A 24966-nucleotide genomic window follows, 5' to 3' on the forward strand; every position below is an offset into this window, starting at 1 on the left:
TATCTGGAGAATTCTGCTACGATCCTTAAACGATACCGTGCGGAGCATACTACCAGAGGTACACAAAGGGAGGGTGTTTCAAAAGAACTTGAAAAATATTTCATTTTCAGGTTAATTAAAACGTAACGTCGATCTTCGTGCTAATTTCGATAAAGCTTCGTTCTGTCAGAGGAAATCAGATTTAAATCCCCTACGTGAAAATAGGATATGAAGGGGAATCTTCGTTCAACGTATTAAAAAACTGAAAGAAAAGAGAGAAACAAAGATTCCGTGAAGTACGATAGATTTTATAATTTTATAATAACACTGATTTCAAATCTGAAGCCGATAGTATGATTTATGAATTAAAGATTCTCAGCAAAATACGAATCGTCGCATTTACTTATCTTTACTCATAGCTTCCGGCATCGTTCATCTACGCTATATAATATGAGTTATCGATCGAAAGAGTTTGAAATTACGGGAGTCACGCATTTATACATCGTCGGATAGAAATATGCGAGAGCGAGTACGAACTTCTATGTTCTCACGTAAAAGCTACTCTTTCACGCTTGAAAAGTAATTTATAACGCACTTTACTGTTTTTCGCTTTAAAAGCATTTTTAATACACCGAGAGGGGGGCGGGGGAGTGCACGACAACCGTTCGGAACGTGCGTCTTTCATTTCACAGAAATAAATTTCTACTCGTCTCTCGAAATCGTTTCCTTTAGAAAATGAGAGATGCGTGTCTCCTTCGTTAATAAAAAGTCAAAGAGAAAGAAACGTCAAATAAGAAACGACATTTTCCCTTCGTTCAATAACGAAATAGTAAGTAGCTCGTTCATTGACATAGATATCCATCCAGGCGCAAGATAACCGGGATAAAAAGCGAGAAGACATTGATCTACCGATGTAACTATATTCTATATTCATATAGTCGCGCGATGTTCACATTTCTTTAAAAGGATATCAGAAGCCGTTAATTACTTTCACGGAAGAAAAGAAACGCACACAACGTTAATTTTCCCGCTGCAGATTTATTTTAAAAAGTAGACGTAAAATTACCCTTAACTTTGAAATTCGTTCTAACGATACAGCGTAAAATTGAAATACGCCAGTCGTAACGTACAATTTTTATACATCTTGTACGTACGCTTGATCATCCTATTCTCGTAGCTCGTTTTACCAATCTTCAACTATCGAACAAATACCAACAGGACGCATCGCGCGAATTACCATCCCTTCCAATCGAAACAAATCAAATGATGGAACAAAATGTGAAGAGACGAAAACGATTCGGCGATCTCGTTGAAAACGAGAACCATCCGCAACCTCCATTGAAGAAAGCAACTAAAGTTTGACGATTCCACGGAGTTACAAAGGCTTGTAACTCGCGTGTCGTTCCGTAAACACAATTACCGTAAAATGAAATCAACGTTCTGTAAAGCAAAGGGGTGAGAGTGAGAGAAGGCTAAGGGTAGATGAGACGGGAGGAAAAGAGAAACGTAGAACGGACGAGCCGTGCCACGGTAAGTGGCGCGATTATAATTTCCAAGGAAAGGAGAGACCGAGGACTTCCCTTCTGCTGCAGTCTGTTCTTCTCAGCTCCTTTCCAACCCTCCCTGGCTCATCCTCCATACAGTCGCAATGCCACTCCACGGATGCCGACTTTGCAACTAGCTGCAAGGCGCGAGCATCCACAGGAAGTCATTAAAATATTCATTGTGACTCGTGACTGAAAATTTCTGGACCAAATAAACATTCGGATTTGTCGTCGCTCCGTTCTCCTCTTTCTCTTTCCCTCGTTTTACCCACGAAATCGCTCTAACCTGCCTTTTGCGTCGGCAATGTTCTTCAATTCGTAAACACCCTTTATCACATTCCGTAATTCTACCGTTTCGACGTTTGAAAACTGATTCGTTTCATTTAAATTAATTATAGCGCAGTTTCTTCGGGTAAAACAAGTAATTACTAAACAATCTTCCGTTGAAATAGTCTGTTGAAATGTATAGTGATAATGGTTGTTGTATAATAAGAATATTTAGCGAATCTAACATATAATTGCTAGTTAGACTTTTTAAGGAACATGTATGACTAGTGTTGATAGGACTTGTTGCAAATTGTCGATAGACGCAATCATATTCGAAGGTAAATTGGTTGCCTATTCGTAACCTAACACCTTAACCCTGGTTCCAACCTAGTAGTTAGCGACCCTGAAACTAAGTATAAAGATTTGAAGGTCCTACGGTGATTCTCAGAAAACGATTCGAATTTAAAACCACACGAGTGATTGCCTGATCTTCGCAACAGCAAAATGTAAAAACATTCAATTGCATTTGTCCAACTTCGATTTTTAAAATGAAAGAAAGAAGAAGACTGTGTATGTAGCAACATGAATTTCACTTGTGGAGGATGTTTGGTCGTGTGGTAGTTTAAATGACGAGATTACTCGATGTCGAAACCGTCAAATATATTTTTAAATAATTATAAATACAGAGTGAACCGTAGATTGCTCGATACTGGTCGTTAAAAGACTTGGTACTCCGAGGCAAAACAACAGCGTGGCTCGAATTATCCTTTAACTCATGTACCGCTATACACTTATCACAGCTCTAATTCTCTTCGCTAGCTTCCAGAGATTAACGTCGTTGTATCCTTTTTCTCGTCTGCTTGCCACTATTATTCGGCCGATTCGAGAAGTTTTATACCGCGACACATTTTTACGGTAAAACGTTGTCGAACACGTTCCTTCGAACATTTGAGAAGCAAAAACAAGCTCGGCAATATAATTTGTCGAGAACTGGCGCCCACGTTCCTTCCCGTTCTCAATACTTTCCACATCCTTCCACCGTTTCGTCCTTTTTCTTTTTACGATTTTTCCGCCTTCCACCCTTTTCAACGGGGGCATACATGCATGCCAACGGGAAACTTTCCCAGGTTTTAGTACGATACAAAACAATTCCCGGATCCACAGTACCCCTTTCCATGGCACGATCAGTTGGCCACCTTCTCGCGTTCGAACCTACTTCCACGTTACTTCGACTCTTTCCACTTCGCCTCGATTTTCCACGCGCCCTGCTTCGATACAGATTCCAAAACAGTTCTTGGCTCGGCTGCAGCGCCGTTATTCCCATCCCGTTTTGAATATAACACGGCCTACTTCGCGATTCATAAGGCAAACTACGCGTATGAATTCGCATTACTCGAACAGCGACTTGGATAATCGTCGAAATTTCTTCGCATTACCGTATCTGATAAACGCTCACGATTGTGCACTCGACCGTATACCGGTGATCCACTTTCCAAGAATAATTGTCTCTGGTTTCGAATTGTGGAATAGACGACGCTTCCCAAAAGAAGACGTAAATGAGTTGGAAGAAGAAAAGTGAAATAACCGGAGATCGCAAGAGAAAGCTATGAGAGGTGTATCTTTGTTATTTTTTAATGTCACTTTGCGTTTTATACACGAAGAGACTGATTTTAATACGGTGAAATAAAAAGGTGGTCCATAGATGTAATTCTTAAACGTAACCGATTAATTCACTGTCAAAGGTACAATTTGACGAAGACCACGTGGCACAGAATATGAACAGTTGATCCTTGATAATTCTCTGATTTTTGTACGTAAGTGTTTTGATATGAAATAACGTAATATGTTCGAAGATATAAATCGTTTGTGAGTAAGCATCAGACCCGTGATGTTTTGTAAGAAACGAATATTGTAATAATTCTAGTCTTCGTGATATTTCTTAAACATTCAAAATGATTAAAAACGTATCGAATTTGAAAATTCTTCTTTGCTCCAAAATACGAGCAAATTCGATTTATCGCGTTTTTCATTCGCAACCTTCGATTATTAAGGCGATATCTATTTTGATATTACGACGACAAATATTTCGAAAATTTCGAAGACTGGAAAAACACGAATTTAATTCTAAAACCAAGGAAAAAAGTCAATTTTAATAACATAGAATCGATTGGCACTGTACTGAATTTAAAAACTGCCTCCCTGTGATGTATTATAGAAAATGAAACTGATGCTCCTCTTCTGTATTCCTCGAATCTCAGTGATAAACGAAACGAGCAGGATTTTCTAATTAAAATTTTTAATAATCTACGAAGAAACTCGAAGAAAATTTCACGTGCGAAGCTAACTAAATGCACGCACGTAGTTTTCTACGTAAGTATTTTACTTTTCAGTGGATCGTTAAAATTCGGTTTAGCGCTTTCTCGTTTTTCTCGCATGCAACTTACCAGCGTCAAGTCTAAAAGTAAATTCTGCCTCGACCTCTTTTGCCTCTTATCGTGGCTCCGTTTCGTTCTTTGAATAGCAGCGGGAGCAATGAAAATGATTAAACGCCAAGTCGCAAAGCCACCCTAATCCAGCGTCAAACGTGAAATCGGAGTTCGGTTAGCGGGTTCTTGCCTTTGTACAAGTTAAACGCCAAATCTTGCATGTGTATAAATAGAAATGGCTATCCCAGCTCGAGATTCATTAATCTTTTCTATTTGCTTTGCACTTTTTTTTTGTATCTTTTTTTCAAAGTAAGGCAAATCTATGCTATCGTTCAGAAGTACATTTCCACTCAAAAGCCTTAGAACACCTACTTTTAAGAAAACTTCAATGTATAATACACATATGAACTAAGTATGCGCCATTCACATTGACATTGACATATACAGGGTGGTTGGTAACAAGCGGAAAGGGGGTGATTGTTCGCGAAAAATGAGGTCGAAAATATAGAATAAAAATTTTTCGTTTGAGGCTTTGTTTTCGAGAAAATCGACTTTGAATTTTCGCTCGGTACGCGTGCACTTTATCGCGTCTCGTTATAACGGATCTCACTGTAGATCGTTGCCTCGATGGAAAAATTAAAAAAAAAATTTTATTCTATATTTTCCAGTTACCACCAGTTACCAACCACCCTGTATAACTTCTTTTATGTTCAACTTAAATGGACTGTTGACAATTATTTTCTTTTCGTAATATTTTTCGTAATATTTTTGTTGAAGTGGTCACCACTTCTAAGAAAACTCTACATCTGGTTTTTTTTAGTTTTCTCAAGCACTGAAGCCATTGACAGCGTATAGACAAAAGACTGCGACGAAGGCAGACCATAAACAGTAAACAGGGAACGTTGGCTTCGGGGTTTTCAGTTATAGGGTAACACTGCTAGCGTGCGGATCTGGACCAGCTCAAATTGTATTCTTACTTCTAATTACACTTCTGTATTAAAATATATTTTTTACCTTACAATTTATCCACGAGTTTCTCTGTTTATACATCAAATGACCTTCAACAATTTTTAATCGCGGGTGTATGTGGACACTTGCCCTTTTTTGATATGGTGTAATTTATTGGTAAATTTACAAACAATGAGTCTTATTACTCAAGGAATTGATTAGGTTATCCGAAATGTTTCTTTTGTTTTATAAGGAAATAATAGACGCGCAGTGTTTTCTGTTTTATATTAGTTCATTGAATTATGCACGAACATAGTAATAGAAATAGAACGAAATTGATCAGACCTAATTCAATAAAATAATATAAAACAGAAATTGTTGTTCATCTATTATACTTCTCGTTTAGTTATTAAACCGTTGATAAGATAGAAAAGATGTTCCAAATTGATGGAAAGACTATCGTGACTAGTTGTAATAATATTTAAAACCGGTTAACATGCTTCAACGAATTTACTATTTAATTTCAATATGCTAGTGGCAGGATTGTAATTAAACAATTTAAATTTCAGGCGAGATACATTAATAATATTTGTTGATTCCATGAAATATGCTATATGGTATTATATGAATACATATTACATATCAATATCGTATTGCATAAGTACAGACAATAGCAGATATTTCTTAATTTATCAATTCCTACATTTTTGTAACATTCTTATATTGTTTCTACGAATAGACCAAAGTGTTCAAACGTTTAAGAACGACAGTGCACGTTAACGTTTTCGAAATGGGGACAGTACGACGTGACGAAAGCAAAAAATGAAAGAACGAAGAAAGAGAAAAAAGGTAGATCGTACGATGTTAAAATTCGGCTGCAGACACAACGAATGCATGAAATTTTCATATGGTACAAAAGAAAAGCCGGATAAAGCTTCGGCGCCCTTTTGCATTCTCATACTGAATCGCTTTCTCGTCACCAGCTACCCTACATCCCCAACATTTCCACGATTCGCAACATTCCGTGTGCAGTGAAAATGATTAAACGCCACCATGAGTCTCAGCGATGCCGCACTAATCCGGCGTTAAAGGCAAAACCAGAGTCAACTTTGGGACTGTAACTTGCGAGTTACCCTCCCATTACATACGTAAAACATGAAGCGTACAACATGAAACACGAAACACGAAACAGCCCGCATGCATTCGTGTAAGCGCATACGCAAAATCGTTCTCCCGGACCCACGTCTCCCTATAATTATCGCTTTATTTTCTCTACATCTCCTACCCAAACCTTTCTAGCCATCCTTGTGCCTCATCCTCGTCCTAGCGTTCCTTTTAACCTATGTACCTTACATTGAATCGTCTACATTATCAGAAAAGTGACTAGAATTACAATTTAATGGAAATACTGAAATGTTGTCTTGCTAGAGAATTTGCGCTAAATGTCTTCGTCATTAAATGCATCTACATTAGGGGAATTTTCATTTTGATGTTAAGCAAACCTGTACGTTACCGTATCAAAGATATAAACTTCAAAGGCAGTGTAAAATGAAACTATTTATGGAAGAGATACAAAATTCTAGATCTCATACCATTCGATGCACAATATCGAAGGATTTAATAGATTCTAATATTCGTGTACTTATTCTTTCTCTTGTCGCATATTCTCATTCTCTTTTATTTGCTCCAAATAAACTACGTGAACATTTACAGACACATTGTCGTTCAAGACAACCAATCCATTAACTCGAGCGTAATGTAAGCGACATAATTAAAATCTTCAGTGGTGATGCACTCTTCCTTCTTCCTAACCTCGGACTCTGCTTTTCTACAAATTTATCCTTGCCATTTGAAAGTTAGTCGCACGAAATTTATATTCCCACGATCGTATAAGGAAATAGTTATTCAATTTAATCAAAATGCTAAATTTACTTCGTAAACTTGGAATAGAAGTTTCCCTTGTACGAGAGGTCGGAGGTAAAGGTGGCGAATAAATAAGAAACGGGAAGATTTCATAGGCAAAAAGACGCCTATAAAGCAATCGTGAAAACATATAAATAATTCTACAATTTTGCATCATTCGCGAACGAAATTGTTCGAAATCATACACAATGAATTTTATCGTCCTGAGAGGTGCATTAAGACTACGGAATATTAAACGTTCTGCGATCTACGAGCCTCTATGTTTCTCTATTCTATTCCATTTTCTCTTAATACAGCCACCTACACGTCGCTTTGTAACAGTGCGACGTAACAAACTATTTCTACGATCCTGTTATCATCTTTCCGGCTCTGAGGACATTCGTACAGGGACCGTCGGAGATAAAATGACGAACAAGAACAGGATTAATGGGCCATCGTATCACGCACAGTGGGCGATAAAATACCGTAGGAAATATCTCTTGGTGGCGAGTTCGAGCCATCCATGGAATTTACTCTCCACGACATCCATTATCTTAGATAATCTTCGCTGGAGTAAAGGTCGCCGAATGGACACTATTCCAGTTTCACCTCGTTCACGATTTCCCAACAAAAGTTACGATGCCAACTGAATTCCCTAAACCTAACCTGAAACCGTTGCTCGTTGAATCTAAGACCGGTGAATATAAGAACAGAGATGCTTCAAGTTTTACATAATCTCTGCGTTTAATATTAAAAAGCTACACCTTTTGAGGGTTTCGCGACAAAAAGTCGGATCGAACGGTCGGCTATGGATAAAGGAAGAGTGGAAAAAGCTGCAAAGTCAACTTGTATTCTTTGACGACTCCAATACTCGAGGGAAGGGAACGCGTATAAGAAGGTTCCTTGCGTGTCCCGACATATAAATAGGAATATCGCGAACCGAAGAAGAGGGTGAACCACGCAAGGCTACTATATAGAAATAAGCTAGACGGCACACCCCTGTCAAGTTCTTAAACCGCAGCGGTCTGCCAAGTGGGATTCTGGTCGTTCCGTGAATCCACGAGGTAACTCGTAACAGAGTCACCAAAGCGAAGAATTACGACTGGGACGTTGGATTTTCTTAAATTTCGAGAAGTTGTTCGATGCGAGACGCGGTGAATATCGATGATATTCTTACCTGCTTGTGGCCACTGTTATCATACCTACGTCAAATGCTATTAGGATGAATAATAAATTTGCTCGCGTCCCTCTGGGAGAACGCAATTATTGTATTAATTTTGTACACGTAAAATATATCCAACCTTGTAACGTATTATATTGATCGTATTACTATTTATAATTGCGTTGGATAGTTTACGTATCTTATTACTGTAAAATTTCTGGCGAAATAGATTTACAGTGAGATGGTAGAAATAATCTTATGTTAAAAAAGATATTAAGCCTTATTTCCAGAACTCTGGAATCAATAGGAGCAAAAGTAGATCATTTCCTTCCTTCTCTTTTTACCCTCTTTCCATTCTTCCCGTCTTCTTTTTAATTCCTTCGAGATATAAAGATCCCTCATTTTCACAAAAAAAAAGAGAAGAGGCGAAACATCATATATCATTAAAAAGTCAGAAGAACCTAAAATAACTTGAGATTAACCTGGTCTATAATTATGAAACTTTTAATCCGCGTCAAACAAAACCTTATTATTATATTATTTAGGATTCATCGCGCGCCCAACGCGGATACATCTTTTAATGGATGTTGGTATAAAAATCGGAAGATCTTTCGGACGGAAGCCGACCGGTTGCGTTTCTTATCCCGACTTTAATTAAATTCCAAAGAATCGAAAGTAAGGAAAAGTTCTCAGCGGCAGTTACCGAACGGCTCAGCCACGCAGGTTTTAATAACCGTCCCGGATCTCCAGGCCAAGAAGAAGCTGGCAAATGGCTGTACGGCGTAGCTGCTGGCTGTGGAAGTCGAATAGAGAGAAGAGTATCCGAGCTCGACGAAGTCAAGCATCGATCTCTCTGCTTGTATCCTACTCTAACTTCGTCTCTTCTATCTCCCTATATCTATCCCTGTTCGGCCCTTCTCCAATTTCTTTTCGTTACTCTTTCGTTCTTAGAATCACCGTCTCTGCCTCGCAAGACTCGAACGTGTCTTATATCTATCTCTATCCCTTTCCATCTCTTCTTCATATAGTTACACCTATACCATCCTCCTCCATTTCGCTATCTTCTCCGTCTTTCCTCGCTGCGACACGTCTATCTACTTATCTATCTCCCCATGTCTCGTTATGTCCGTCTATTCGCCGTTTCTCTACTTCAGTATTCACCCCTTCGTCACGTTTTTTTCATTGCCTCGTAGCAGCCAGCCTGTCTCTGCTCCGCAGACAGTCGATACACGATGTTATCGCACGATCTTAAAGCATCATTTTCTAAGAACACCCTCTTACTTCGACTCGTGAATTTCATATACATACATGTAAAGTGTTAAAAAGAAGGGAGGCTACGTGAAGATCGGAGAAGGAATCGCTATATAATTCAACTAGTGTCTCGCGAGTAGCGTTGAATTATTCAACTTCGTGAACCCTGCGGATTTTCGTTCGATGCTCCCTCAGATTCGTCCGTATCGTTAAATACAACGCGAGTTGTTTGCGCTCATCAAGTAGATCGACTCGAGCGCGAGATGACGCTTGTACCGTACGCGAAAGAATTATATGAATATTATTTTATTAACATCCATTAATAATTAAGAATGAAAAAAAAAGATGTCTAACGAGCTTATAGTACTTAGCCAGAAGAATAAAAGTAAAACTCGTTTACAAGGCCGAATGCTCTTAAATAAGAATGATTTTGCGTACAAAGTATCGTTCTTGTGATTTACATTGACTACAAGCTTTTTGTTTTTTTCGATGGATATTATAAGACCTTAAGGTCGCAGACCTTTCTTTTTTTAACACTCTGAAAATCTCTCTCTCTCTCTCTCTCTCTATCTTGTGTCGCCTTGTTCTTCCTTTTTAGCTGTTTCCCCCGGTTCGTCTTTTTCTCGTACGATGACACGCTTATCTCGAGTAAAAATTTTTCGCGGGCGTACACACCGTAGCCGCAAAAGCGACTAAAAACAGTTTCTTTTTCGGAGAGTCGCGTAACTGCGTGCTTGAGTTTCGTAACGACCCGCGCTGTTCTCGGTGAAAACATCAAAGCGAAGTATCTCTTTCGCGAGATAAATATCCAAGATAGAAAAATTCTAGATTCTTTTCATCTTTCTTCGCGTTGCTCTTACGTTGTAAGGAAACGGGGCAACGTTAATTCGACGTTACACGGACATTTTATGCAGAATTGCGAGTCACAAGATTTCAATGTAACGCGTCAGAAATACAGCTGAAGTAGCGACGCGTTAAACAAACACAAATCGGCGGATGGTGTGCGAGTCAGTGTCGAAGATAACGTTATTCCCTAGTCGAATTAATATGGAAACAGTGGCGACGTACATGCCACTTTGCCTACTGAGAATCCTATTTGATTAATGCCAGGCGTAATCATCGGTCGTGTAACGTTAGGATTGCTTTGATGTCCGCATTGTATAATGTAAAAGTCATCTCGTAAACCAAACGTCGATGGATAAACATGCTTACATTTGGACATTCCAATTATCCTTCGACTCCACCCTTTTCGTTAGAATTCTATTTCAATCTCGTCGTTTTCATCTGTATTTTTAATTCTAATTGTTCTCCCTTCTTGCAATCTTTTTACACGCAGTGTATATCGAACATATCGTAAGACTATAAATTTACATAAAAACTACGAAGCAGCTCGAGCTTCATCTAAGGATTTACTACCTAGTCACCTCGATAAATCAAGAAATTACCCTCCATTTGTTTCCATCATCTTTCTGCCTCTTGCCTCTTTCCTTAAATTTTTTAAACCTCTTCCACCTTCGCGAACGTTCGTCTTGAGTCTTGACAGGGCACGTGGAAATATAAAATAGTCGATCGTCGAATTGTTCGTCGTCTCAATTAACAAAACGATCTCGCGTCGTTAACCGCTGCAAGACCGTTAAAGAACACTCGTGTGACGTAACAACGAACAACGAATACGAACGGTAACTTGAATTACCAAGTCGTATAAAGGACGTTTTCCAAAAAATTTGTCACAACTACGTCACTCGATCAAATTGAAGAAGAAGAATTTCTCGTCTCTCTCGAAAGGTATCCTATGCCGGAAAATGGATAGAAAAAATGTAATACCACTTTGCGAGACAACAGTGACCGTGAGACAAGACGTATGTATGACCTATCGTACAGCTACATCACTGAACGTATCTTTCGTAACAGCAAGACGACATCGGCTGAAAACCCTCAGGATGCTTTCCACCGAAGACATACCCATCTCTATGTGGAAAAGCGGCTCGGTAATATCGGATTACTCTTGGTCGTGTCTGATGCTTCTACGTACTATTGCTACGTTGCTCGTAATGGCAGGTGTATTCCGCCTCCGCGATACGGCAAAGCTCGTGTGCAATGGTAGGGTAACATTATTTTCCGATACAGATATACGTTCCATTGACACTGACGATCACACAGCAGAAACGACACTGCGGAACGTCGAAACACGTTTAAAATGCTCTCACATAAATATTTCGCTCTTCTGCATACAGATACGTTAACGTTCGCTCTTCTTCGAGTTGTTACTCAACGAGACTGGGGAGGAGATACATTTTATAACAAGAAATTTATCAATGATGTCTACTTGATGTATGTATATCGTAGAGCGTGTTTGATCAAAGATACGAGATAGAAGATTATATGATACAGGCGAAAAAGCTGTTATACGCTCTTGCACGAGGACAAGAGCAGGTTTCATGGATGGCGGGAATAAGTTGGTCGTATCTGGAATAAGCGTAGCGACGCTCGGAATTCCTGTTGATACGTTGTAAATGGTCGTTGGGGTGTTACATGAGATAGTACATATCTGAATGCTCTCATTAACATTTCCCCCTGTTTTCATAGAAGATATTACGCGTAATTTGAACGCGTAACGTGAATTTCAAATAAAATATAAATATAAGAGGAAGATTCAAAGAAACGTACGATCGAAATATTAAGCTTTGTATTGATAAATGTTTTTAATTAATAGCTTGTTGTTCAGAGTTGGCAAATATTATTTGAATTCGCCGTTGTTTCAGTCCTTTCGATATTATATGTGATTTGAATTGTCGTAGCACTTCGTCCTTGTCCGTTGATATGTCGCAAATCGAAGACTTTAAGTGTAAAACTACAGGAATAAAATTACGTCTCTTTTTATTTCCGTGTACTGAGTTTACCTTTGAACCGACACCCACATATTCCGAAGCAATCTAATCTGCCATCTAATTTTGTTTTATCCTCGAAAAAATGATAATCGCCTAAGCTTCTTTCAATTTCATAAAATACAGACTCGCGCTCGATCCAATTAATTTTATATCTCCAAATGTCGTAGCAGTGTAACCGACTGAATGAAATTGTAAACAATTTCAATGACCGCGATGAAACCAACCCCAACGAAGCAATTAATGAATCTTATTAAAAAGACGTGTCTCGTGAATTGTAAGTAATTCCGTGAACTTGGATGGCAGATTTCTCCAGATCGGTGGCTTTAATGGCGAGTAACTTCGCAGGAATACAGACGATATTGTAAAGCACGCTTTAGAGAGATATCTCGCGTGGTTGGCCGTCGTGTTCAAGCATAGTAGAATATGCGTCGATGGCCATACACGAGCCGGCGGTTTTGTCATTCTAATAGAGGAGCCAATGCATCAATTATAGAAACACAGCCGAGCCAGTCTCGCATTACACGGCCGCCGAATAACGCGGTCCGATTGCGCCCGATTATGTGAATAATAAATTGGCATTCGGATGCTATCGGTACCCGAGACATTCGCCGTTCAGAATGCCAACCTTTTGTACGGATTACTCTGTGCGCGAATTAGTATAATTCGCGAGGAAAGGTCAGGTACAACGCCGTGCCGATTCATAAACTGTATGGAATCGAATCGCGTCCACGGTATTTGTACCGTTAGGACTCGTCTGATGAATCGAAACAACAGAAATCGTCTCGTGAATATGAGTTTCGTTCGCAACTTTTTGAGAAAAGCTTCGATAGTAATATACAAGAAGATCTTAACTTTAGCTTAAAGAATTCGTGACACATCGTGGATATATTTCTACCAGTGATTTATTCATTTTAAGAGTTGGAGAGTTAGCAAGGTACATTGAAGTAGTAGATACGTATATACAAGTATACATATACCTTACACGATTCCTACTTTTTCGTTATAGAAATTAATACGTAAAGAATAATAATTTGAAAGATTTTCTATAGTAAGTTAGTATTTCTAAGTAGTAACGTTGAAATATTTTGTTCGGTAATTTGAAATTCATCATACACAGCCTATGTTGTGATACTTTTACATCGATTAAAAATGATACTTTTCAGCTTTATAAAAAGTAGCATTTTCTTTCGTTAAAACGTAGATCAAAGCATTATAATCGCAAACGATATAGTCGAAAACCAATTCTAAAATCGATCATTTTTTTTCGATACGTAGTTATCTCGGAAGAGACGCGTACATCAAGGATTCATTAAGGATTACGTTAAAAATTCTTCCATTTCACAGGTAAATCTCGCCACTCGAAAATAATCCATAACGGTATATACATATGCATAGAGTTACCGTGACGAAGTAGCAGCAAAATACTTTTTTCCACAGACACCTCGATCGAGCACTCATTCCGCCAGCCAATGCCCGGGAAACGCGGTAAAATTCGATTTCGTCGCAACGTGCGCGTTCTAGCAGCGAGAGGGAAATTCTTCAATGATGAACACGACGATACAGAAGCTACGAGCACATCGCCCTGTCTCTCTTGTCTGATAGCGGGCGTGCTATTAATCGCATTAGTCGGACGGTAGGTCGCTTGAGTGGTAGGTACCGCTACCTTCCTCTACAAAGGCATCGTACCTTTGCTCGCGTCGTTCGAGATGCTACTTGCCAGACGTTGCCAGCATGAACACAGCTGGAAGACAGAAATTTTCTGTTCTCATCGAATCAAAAGACTTCGCCCGACCACCCCATAGCCATTCTAATTCCATTTTGTCGACACGGTGATTCGAGAAGGAACCGCTATATAATTCACGCCAGTGTCTCGCAACTACTTCGGTGCTAAATTTTTGGAATTTTCGTTTAATACTGGCAGAAATTCGCATTTATTGCGTGGTACAGTACGAGTTCCTTGCATTCGTCAAGCAGATCGATTCGAATAGAAGACAACGTGCACTTGTACCGTGCACAAAACTATTGTACTATATGAAGATCACGGGAAAATATGATAAATCCATCTTTGTTAATTTTACGTGTATCATTATGACACTTTTATGCTAAGAAGAACTATTTGAATATGATACAGCGGAAAAAAGAAACAACCTGATAGATTTGAAGATATAAACTTGAAAATGGTACTGGTGATAAGCGTACGATGTTCTTATAAGAAACGAATAATATTAGTTTAGTTACCACGTGAATTTAATTTAACCGATATTAGTTATTAATATCGTTAAAGCATTCAGAAAGGTGACGAAAACAAATATTTAATGCTAAAGTTAAATGCGAAGATAGATCTGACGTGGAATTCCACCAATTGTTAACAACATACAGAGTTTTAAAGTATATGGTAGCATACAAGAGAGAAAATGTAATTTATGTGTTACATCCGTAACCTTTGTACCATATATATGTATAATATGAAAATCAAATGTTAAAGATCAAAGTAAATGAAATGTCAAAAAGGATTCGTTGATTTTTAATGCTTTATGGATGATGTTTGCCAGGATTATTGCCGTGTTTGTATTCATAGTACCTACTTTGTGCGAACAAATTGATGTAGTATGGATCTTTGCGTACAATGGGGAAATACGGCTATATGATTCCTTTGTCCGCCGTATAAGCGTCTTTGGTGGATAGACAAGACAAGTACGAAGAAGGTGCATTTTATTTTCAAATAAAATACAAATCTCACAAAGCGTGCGTTTTACGAAGGATTTAATGTTAAAATTTCGACTAATTTCATTGGAAAGCTCTGTCGAAAAAAGCTGGCGCTAATTGGACGAGCTCGGAACGTTAAGATAACGAAATACTGTTTGTAACTGAAAATTTTTAAGTTGTATGGAAGATAAAAAGCCGAGGTGGTTGCCACGAAAAGTGAGTGTAATGGAATTTTTTCGCGTCTTCTTTGTTCATCAGCGTAAAAGCATCGTACACGACGTAAGTAAAATTCGCAATTAAGTTCTACTGCTTAAAAAGTCTACTCTTCTATACGTTGAACCTTGACCGCGATTCCGCCACAGTGCACTCTACACGAGGTGAAAACGAACCTCCGACGCGTCAAGCTTTCCCTTGACGACCGAACTGGTTCCCCTGAATTTTAAAGTATACCAGAGAACGCTAATGATCCCCAGCAAACAATTTTGTTTATAAAGACACTGTGTATAACGCGATGACAAAGATCGTAAATATAATTATTTACATTTACACAAATTTTGTACAGCATAAAACTTGAAAATCGTGTTTGTCATAAAGAAATCTAATTATTTCCATTGACGACTTATCTTACATTGTACATTTCAATCACCAACTTCTGCATCTTAAGATTCAACATACTCAATTGAATTTCTTCAGAAGTTACGACTCTTATATGTCTCTTTCGGCAAACATACCAAGTATTCCGATAGACTGGAAGAAACAGCGTACCGTGGAAGTACGCGTGGCGCGACCGCGTGGACAACAATCCACCGCAAGTGTATTTTAATCCGGCGATTTATATCGGAATACGTAATGTACGTGCGACGTGACGTCGACCAGGAATCGGCTGAGAACTCTCTTAAAACTCCCTGCAACGAGCGACTCGGGTGAATCGGGGTGGACGAGGGGCGAGGACGGGTATCATAAGCGAGGTCAAGTACCGATGACGCGTTCCGTTGATATATTTTCGCCGCGGTCTTTCGCATAATTCCGTAAAAATATACAGAGCGAGTGGTGGTGAAGTGGTAGAGAGCGCCCTTCGAGTAGCAAAGAAAGCCGCCGTGCGCTGTATAACTTGGCAAGGCAACGAACCTTCCAACTATCCTCATCCTCCTCCAACGTCACCACCACCTCTCGTGCCACGACCTCCTCCTCGCCTTTTCGTCGACTTAGCCGGTAGTTCTCTACCTACATACCTACACGAGTGGAAGAAAGACACCGCCATTTCTATAGGCATTCATCATTCACTCTTCGCTCAACGTTCCTCTCTTCCTCCGCCTCGTTCTCTGTCTCTCGCGCATTCTTTCCTCCCCTTGCTCGGCGCCCTCTTACATCAACCACTGTTTCTGTATTTGTTCGTCTCACTCTCGCGTCCACTTTCTCCGTTCCCTTTCCACCCTCGCGCGAGACATCTCGCTCGCTTCTTCTCCGTCTTACCCTTGCCCACGGCGTTTTCACCCGCGGCCGCCACGCTTTCCTTCTCTCCATAGTCATTTCCCACAACTTCTAGCGTTACGCAGCTGAGATGCGCATTGACGGTAATCTAGCAGGCTTTTAACCGAATATCACGCTTCTCCGACGAGCGAGACATTGATGACCGATTTTTGAATCCCACCGGGAAATTATTGGCATTAAGAAGGAAGATGGGAAAGAGAGTAAGTAGAGTAAGGGACAGACGGAAGAATGTTTCCGGCAAATTCTGTGGGGAATGAAACTTTTTGAGAAGATACCCTCTAGATAAGAATCGAAGACCATAGGTGAGAAATAGTTTGTATAGTTTGAGTCTGGTTCACGTGTATTTTGATCTTTTTGATATTCTGATTTCGATATTGGTACCTGGCTAATTTTAACGCTTTAATAATGGAATATTGCGAAGACATAAGGATTTCAAGTAATATGTAATTTGAATTATGTTAAATCAATAATGTAGAAATAATAACCAAAGCCTCTTTAACCCGTACGCTTGACCAGCGCCACATACGTGCGACGCTTTAAGATTAATCTGGATTTAATTTTTAGCTGCGAAATAAATGAACGCGTAACCGATGTGCTTGGTCAACAGAAAAAAATCTCAAAGTAATGTTTATAATAAAAATATATTGTATTATTAAAGATTCATAAAAGTAACGGAAACAAAATATGACGTGTGATAGACGTTAATGTTTTATTAAATTTTCATTGTTCGCGATAAATGTTTGATCGATAAAGTGTTAATACGGTGGATACTTGAAACTATCACTGTGTGGCGATATAAAAATTAAAAAGAGGGCTAACCTGATAAATCCACAAATGCACGTCTCTTAAAACTAACTATTAAATCTACGAAATCTTCCATAAAATGAACAATATAATTTCGTAATAATAATAAATAATAAATATTCTTCAAGCAAATGACAAATATATTTAATCTGGAAAACCAAATAAAAACACAGTATCGATAATATCGAATTAATTAACACGTTAAGTATCATACTACTGCTCTACGGTTCTACCGTAAAAACGAAAAATGTGATTTATCATGTTTCTCCCTATTTCCAATTGCGAATATTTTTTAACGTATTCCCCGTTTCCTTGTTTAATTACGCGCACTTTGTGTGCTCACAAACGTGTCGTTCAAACTTACGTTCCCAAGCGTCTATATGTACGATGGCGTCATTCGGTGGCAGAGTTAATATTAGGGTTGCTATAACGTTATATGAAATAACTTTAAACTTAGCTTAATTAAGTTGAAACTTCGACGTAAAGATTTCGATTTCGAGAAAATTATTTTAATTGGTGGTACCGAAACGATTTATGTAGATACTTGTGTATGTATGCTATTTGATAATTGAATTTCAATATATATAGATTTATGATGATTTTCGTTCGTAGGAAATTAAAGAAACAAATTGTATGCCTGTTATGACATCGGATAAACGCCGCGGGTTTCGAAAAACGTGCTCAGTATTTTAAAACTTTTCAGTATTCTGTTCAACCAATGATTTTGAGATAAATAGCGAATATTTTTTTAATCGTGGTTATTTCAACCAGAAACGTAACCAATGATGGATTGATCAATCGGTACAATTCTATCACGGGTTTGCATTTCATGATTTCGCTATCAGATGGTTTACTCGAATCTATTCCCTCGTAAACACAGAGGCAAATACTGATTTAGCGTAACGGAAAAAAAATAGTAATAACGTAAATCGTAACATTTATATTATTTAATAATTTTGCTTTGTATTACTGAAATCGATGTTTAATTGAAAGCATGCGATGAAATAATACTTCGTATGTATGAGGCCACTTAACAAAAGGATACGTAATGCGAATTTAATACGTTTCATAATTTATTATTCGTTCTTTTCATTATTGTTTTCCGAACAATTGTACGTATGGATATAACAATATAATTCTACGTGATAAAGCATAACAAGCACGTCGTCACGACTAGAACGTTCGTACATGCGATTTATAAACATTTCAAATGGAACGTATTTCCCTTCGTTGCGAATTCAACCGAAAAGACTCGACGGTGAATGTTTTCATAATCACGACAAACTGTAATAACGCTACTGATTTTTATTTACTGTTTCTAGAAATAGCATGTAACACGGGGGACAACAACAGAACTACGAGCTTCCGTCTCGAACTCTACCTGGATTGTTTACTTCGCTGCGATTACGCGTATTTTCATAAAAACAGAAAAGAAAACATATTAGTTTATCCAACGAACGAACGTATCAAACTCGAAGCACTGGGGATTCTAGGAACGACGACGACGATCGTTCGTTCGTTTTCATCGCATGAAAAACACGTTATTTACACGACCATCGCTTGCTTCCCCCTTTCACCTGCTCTCACGTCGTCAAAGAGAATCATGTGCAAAAGCTTTCACGCGGACCGTAGCAACTGCACATCAAGAACGCGGAGTATTTACTTCCAGCCAGCGTTGAATAGACACGTACGGGTCGACTCGAGTGCAACAACCCTCCATAACCGTTGGAGCAGTTGCACAACGTTCGACCAGCGATGTCGCGCAACGTGCCTCTGTCGTTGGCCGTACGACGCCCGTACGCGTGTTTCATGCCCACGGAATACTCGGCCGATTCGATAGAAAACACTCGATAGCTACACTCACCGATGGAGATCTTGTCCGGATACGCTGCTGGCAGCAAGATCATTAAAAGGCCCAAAGCGGTGGTCATGATGGTGGCAGTGGAAGCCGGCCTGATGATCGAAGAAGAACTCACGACGTTCCTGGTGTTTCCAAGCGCAGAAGACACGACACCGAGAAAAATCGTGGCGCGGCGTCGTCGCCGCGACGAGGGTGGTCCACCCGTTCCGTAAACAACCGGGAGCATCTTCCGTGCTCCGTGGTCTGACACAAACTGCCGTACTCCACTTGGCGTGAACTCGATCTCGCTTGAACCGCCCCAGCATCCCTCTCTTCCACGCTCTCGTGTCCCTCCCGCGTCACCCCGCGCCTACGACCAGTCGTCATTTAACCAGCCCTACCGCCCTTCTCTTCCCTACCCTTCGCTCCTCGTCTTCCCTCTCTTTCTTCCCTCCTCTGGCCTCTGCTGCTCTCCTCCTGCTACAGATCCCGGTCTCAGTGCCATCTCCACCAACCAACCCCGTTCTACACCCTCTCTACCTCGCGCCCTCTTTTCACCCTCTCACTCCCGTAACTACTTTTTCCCTCCTTCTCTATCATTCGTCTGCGAGAACCGGGAGCGCACGCTTAACGCGCATGTTACGACCCTAGCGCACCGCGCGCGTTCCCTACGTACGGCATTTCCTGTTACTTTCTATCGCGAATACCGATGCGCAGGAGCCAACGTTGCTCTGTCGGTACGTACGAACCGAATAAAAAAGATGGAACGTGCGGACATACACGGAATACGGCAAACGTTTCTGCGAAAGTGATAACAAGTTATGGAGCGGGTTATCGAATGTAAACATCGTGACACGCTACGAATCTGCTCGGAATGATGTTTATGTTACCGAACGAATTGTTTTGCTACCACTCCTACCAGCCCTCCCCCTCCTCTCGACCGCTGTTCACGATCACGATGTTTGCGCGCAATTGCTACGATCCAGCCACGCCACAGACTAACTGTGATTTCTTGCACCACGCCCGCGAAATGTTTACGCTGCACTAGATTGCGATAGCTTTTGGGATAGTTACTGTCTTTGTACGAATGCAAATTACGCTTTTACAAAAAAAAAAAAAAAAAAATAAGTGCTGGCTGTTCGACGTTGCCGATAATTTTACTCCCGTTTATATAAACATGGCGGTTATAAAATTGGCGGGAAATTTCTGACGCATCTAACGGAATGAAATCTGAATAAATATATAAATATATATATATTATAGCTACTCTACAAGAATCGAGCATTTTATATAGAATATATTATGAAAGATTTTATACAGGATATATTTTATAAGATTCAAATATCAAGCGTAAAAATAACACGGTGTTACGTGACAAAGGAAAACGTCGATTTTCGCTTCATATAAAAGTTAGTACCTTTCGCAATGAGAACAATATGTTCTTTCTGTCGGCTCTTTTTAAGCTCGTGGAAGGAACTGCTCTTAAAGCAGCGGTTACTTTGCCCTTTTGACGCGACGTTCGTAAAGTGCGAAATGAAGGAAGCCGGCTGTGTCGCTCGCAAAACGTCGCAGGCGTCAAAGAGCGTGGAAATACTTTGGCGAATTATGTCCACTTTATAGCACGTAAAACGTTCATACTTGCAAAAAAATCGTAAAATCATAATTCACTATGACGATCGATGTCGAATTTGATATACGAATTGTAGACGGTTCAGTTAGGTCTCGATAAAGACGAAAATAGCGCGAGTAAAATTCAAGAAGACAGTAGACGAACAAGGATACGTATCATATCCATCGAAATTATTATCGAAACTGAATAATTCGGAACCCCGCGATCTGATAAGTCTACTTAAATTCACTGTATTCACATAATTTATATATATATTGGGTTGCCTGGAAAATTCGTTCCGATTTTTAAGGAATTTCGTCAACACGAAAGATCATACTGAAAAGTATTTTACCGAAAAACCTGAGAGGTTCTGGAAGGATTGAATATTCAAGATGCGTGAAAGATGGAGAAAAGTTGTGAGACAATATGGCACCTAATATATAGTTCAGTAAATGTATATCGAATCGAAATGTAAATTGGAACAGACTTTTCAAGTGACCCCCTAATATATTCGTTTATTTTGTTCACTTTTCAGATTGCACGCACATTTCACCGTGACATTTTATTTTATTCGTGCGGCCATATTTCGATATTTGAACTATTGAAACGAAATTATCGAGTAATCGAAATTATGGAGCGATTTATCGAAAGCAAATACGCGCATGTGCAGTATAGTTTCATTTCACGCTATGGACATGGAACGAATGATGAGATGGTTAGATGACTCATTATGCGTTTAGAATGTGACAGAAGTGATAGTTCATAAGGAAAGTGGAGATTTGAGATTTTAACATTTGTGCAATTGAAATTTTATAATACAATGGATCCAGCATTGCTTAGAGAGCGAGAGCTCTTTAAGAAAAGAGCTCTTACAACACCATCGTGAGTATTATCTGTGAATTTTCTTTTCCAACCTCAACTTTTGTAGAAAGTATATGTTATGTTTAAAGCAAATATTGAATTTGCGTAAATTTTGTCGTAAAGCTCACGCAATAATTTAAATGTACGAATTATTCGAAGCAGATTGCAAGATATTACAAATTACGATAAAAGATATTAAAAAGATAGATACAAATTTCAAACATAACTTATATACAGTTTGATAGAATATTGTTTGTTTGTTTGGTTCAATATTGTAGGCAATAAATTTTGTTCTTATAGGGTGGAGAAAAGAAAGAAGGAACAGGAGAAAGATACCACACGAGATGAGCCATTCAAAAAAAAGCCAAAACTATCCTCCGTGTCTAGCGGACCCAAACTAGACATGGTTAACTACAAAACCATGTCTGGCAGTACGCAATATAAATTTGGTGTGTTAGCCAAAATAGTAAAGCATATGAAAGCTAGGCATCAAGAAGGAGATGATCACCCTTTAACGTTAGAAGAAATCTTGGATGAAACAAATCAATTGGATGTTGGATCCAAGGTAAGTTTAATAATGCATTAACACGTTGACTGCCACTCGTGTTTTCAATGAAATCTCCGTAAAGCCATGTGTGTAGCAGTACCAAGCGCTCTCTGCTAGGTACTCCCATCGATATTTTAATAATGCGGGTCTCTTAAATGGTGGTCTCAAGAATGATCTCTCTAGCTGTTGTTGAATATAATGAAGGAAAGTATGGTATAGATTATTCCAACCAAATGGTTTCTTATGCCACCATAATTAGAAAAAGAATCAAATGGTACAGAAAACTTGGCGTTCAACTCCTTCTGGGAATTTCTGTTGTAAACGCTTTGATGGTTTACAAAATTGCAACAAGGAAGAATATAAATATTGGAATATTTGGAGAGTTATTAGGTACGAAATTATTATGGTTGTCTGAAAATACAAAAAATCCTTCTCTTTGACGGAGTCAGCATAATAAAAGATGTTGAATGGACCGAACAAAGACACAAAAGAATTTTAAGAAAACAACAACTTATTGTCCAAATTGTCCCAATCAACTTCAGCTATGTATAGAATGCTTTAAAGTTTTACATTCTAAATAATTTTTTTAATAAACCATTTTCGTATTACTTCTATAACAATTCAATAGCTTTGTTCTCTGGAATATCTTTTCAAATACCTACGACGATCTTTCGTAAGTAGTCAAATAATCGACACCCGAATATGGGTTACATGGCCCTACCAGAATCTTTGCTGACACCCGAACACGCGTGTCGTGGCAGTCAACTTGTTAAACAATTTGTGAAAATATAAAGATACAATGCTATTCTTGCATTAGGTAAAACAATGGCTTCAAACAGAAGCTCTCATTAAAAACCCAAAGATAGAAGTAACTTCGGATGGTAGATTTGTATTCAAAGCTATGTATAAAATTAAAGATAAAAAATCTTTACTGAGATTATTAAAACAACAAGATTTAAAAGGTCTTGGCGGAATACTATTAGAAGATATACAAGAAAGTCTGCCACACTGTGATAAGCATTTAAAGGTATGTAGAAGCATGATGATACCGATATAATTGATTATAGTATATCAGTTTTGTCAGCAATTTTAATAGGAACTTAATAATTTTAGAGTTTACAAAATGAGATATTATTTATAACAAGACCCTTGGACAAGAAAAAGATTGTATTTTATAATGATAAAACAGCACAGTTTCCAATAGACGATGAATTTCAAAAGTTGTGGAGGGCTGTTGCAGTTGATGCAATGGATGATCAAAAAATCGATGAATACTTAGAAAAACAAGGAATACGATCTATGCAGGATCATGGCCCCAAGAAACCAGCCCCGATTAAACGAAAGAAACCTGTTAGTAAGAGAAAACAGTTCAAAAAACCAAGAGACAACGAACATTTAGCAGATGTTTTAGAAACGTACGATGATACGAAATAAATACGAAATGATCCTGAAATTTTGTAAAGAAACTAAATCTATGACCTAAGTGTTAAAAGAGAGATAAGAATGTTTTATTATCATAACTTTTTACGATCATTATGTAAGAGAAATTGTCTATTTTGGAGTTAACGTGTTAGTGTTACATATCACAGTGATATAATAAATAAGAAATATTTATTGTCATAATTTCATTGTAAGTACAAAATAAATATAGATCAATTATATATATATTACATGTTTCCATATCTATCTAATCTATTCTCATGTAGGTTACATTTGTAATCAGCCTCACAAAGTGAACAGATACAATTTTCATATGTATGTTATAGCAAGATAGGACGTGAAATTTTGATTCAAATATTTATATCTTGCGTCAAATTTTTACATACATTAATTGATATTAAAACTATAAATTCTTCCATTAAAAAACACGGGAGTATATTAAAAAACTGTGCTTACATTACATGTTGACAAAATTATAATATGAAACTTCTAAACTTTACGTATTGTATATGATTTACATAATATATATAAGTCAAAAAACATTACACGATGTTACATAAATCTTTGGTAATTAAACTTTCAATAACAAGTACACATATATAGATAAGCTATGTATCATTCAGTTTTGATTCGTAAGATTGTATTATAAATTTTTTTTAAACATTTCTTTTATAAAATTTACATATATATAAATTTTATAAAACGATATATATATATATATATTTATAATATATATATATATATATATATATATATATATATATAAGTAGATATGAACTGGTTTTACACGTGTATTAATCTTTTGGAAGCGCCGAGTCACTTTTACCTCGTGAATAAGCACGCGTCGCTTTGCTACCAAGCATCCTATCCAGTAAAGATTGCTTATTCCTTCTTCTAGCTGCCAGAACTTCTCGACACAGTTCATGGAAAGATTCAGCAACTTGTGTGACCTAAGAAACCATATTACACTTCGGTAATAAAATTTATGTACGAAACTTTGTTTCTAACTAATAATAAGATTAGAAGCATACCTGTTCCGCGGCAGACACTTCACTGAACCAACATTCAAAATCTTTCGCAAGTATTTCTCCCTCTTCGGTGCTAACTTGCCGCAAATGAACCATGTCGGCTTTGTTTCCGACCAAAGCGAGAGGCATCGTGGCTTCGGGATCAACCACCGCCAGCGTTTCCTTCGCCTTTCTCACGAAATTGAAAGAACCCCTGTCGGTTATCGAATAGACTAAAAGTAATCCATCCGCCCACTGTACAGTTTCCGTGGAAGGTAATTCATCTTCGCTCTG

At 38.4% G+C, this 24966-nt stretch overlaps 3 protein-coding genes across 5 annotated transcripts in view; 1 reads left to right on the forward strand and 2 right to left on the reverse strand.

The window, feature by feature from the left end:
• Window positions 1-19516, reverse strand: part of LOC117209715 (glutamate receptor 1) — a 335559-nt gene extending 316043 nt beyond the window's left edge. The window contains exon 1 of one of the 2 annotated variants that reach the window (XM_033452010.1): window positions 19233-19516. In XM_033452010.1, coding sequence (XP_033307901.1) covers window positions 19233-19455 — 223 coding nt within the window. In that variant the 5' untranslated portion in view covers window positions 19456-19516. The remainder of the gene's footprint in view (window positions 1-19232) is intronic. The other variant, XM_033452011.1, reaches the window with a different exon arrangement.
• A 1995-nt stretch (window positions 19517-21511) lies between these two features.
• Window positions 21512-24077, forward strand: LOC117209749 (general transcription factor IIE subunit 2). 2 transcript variants are annotated; one of them, XR_004487979.1, is made up of 5 exons: window positions 21512-21699; window positions 21979-22243; window positions 23043-23252; window positions 23339-23855; window positions 23932-24077. XR_004487979.1 is itself a non-coding variant. In XM_033452100.1 (4 exons), exons 1-4 carry the CDS (start codon window positions 21638-21640, stop codon window positions 23657-23659), a joined length of 858 nt encoding a protein of 285 aa, XP_033307991.1. In that variant the 5' UTR covers window positions 21512-21637; the 3' UTR covers window positions 23660-23892. The 2 variants fall into 2 exon arrangements, 1 of the variants encoding a protein (XP_033307991.1); XM_033452100.1 differs by lacking the exon at window positions 23932-24077 and having other exon boundaries at window positions 23339-23892.
• Window positions 23820-24960, reverse strand: LOC117209750 (ras-related and estrogen-regulated growth inhibitor-like). Its single transcript, XM_033452101.1, has 2 exons — window positions 24697-24960; window positions 23820-24615 (listed from the first exon to the last, which is right to left on the reverse strand). Exons 1-2 carry the CDS (start codon window positions 24820-24822, stop codon window positions 24460-24462), a joined length of 282 nt encoding a protein of 93 aa, XP_033307992.1. The 5' UTR covers window positions 24823-24960; the 3' UTR covers window positions 23820-24459.
• Window positions 24961-24966: the final 6 nt, after the last annotated feature.

Source organism: Bombus bifarius, unplaced genomic scaffold (genome assembly GCF_011952205.1).
Source record: "Bombus bifarius isolate JDL3187 unplaced genomic scaffold, Bbif_JDL3187 scf7180000008193, whole genome shotgun sequence".
NCBI classification, from domain to species: Eukaryota; Metazoa; Arthropoda; class Insecta; order Hymenoptera; family Apidae; genus Bombus; species Bombus bifarius.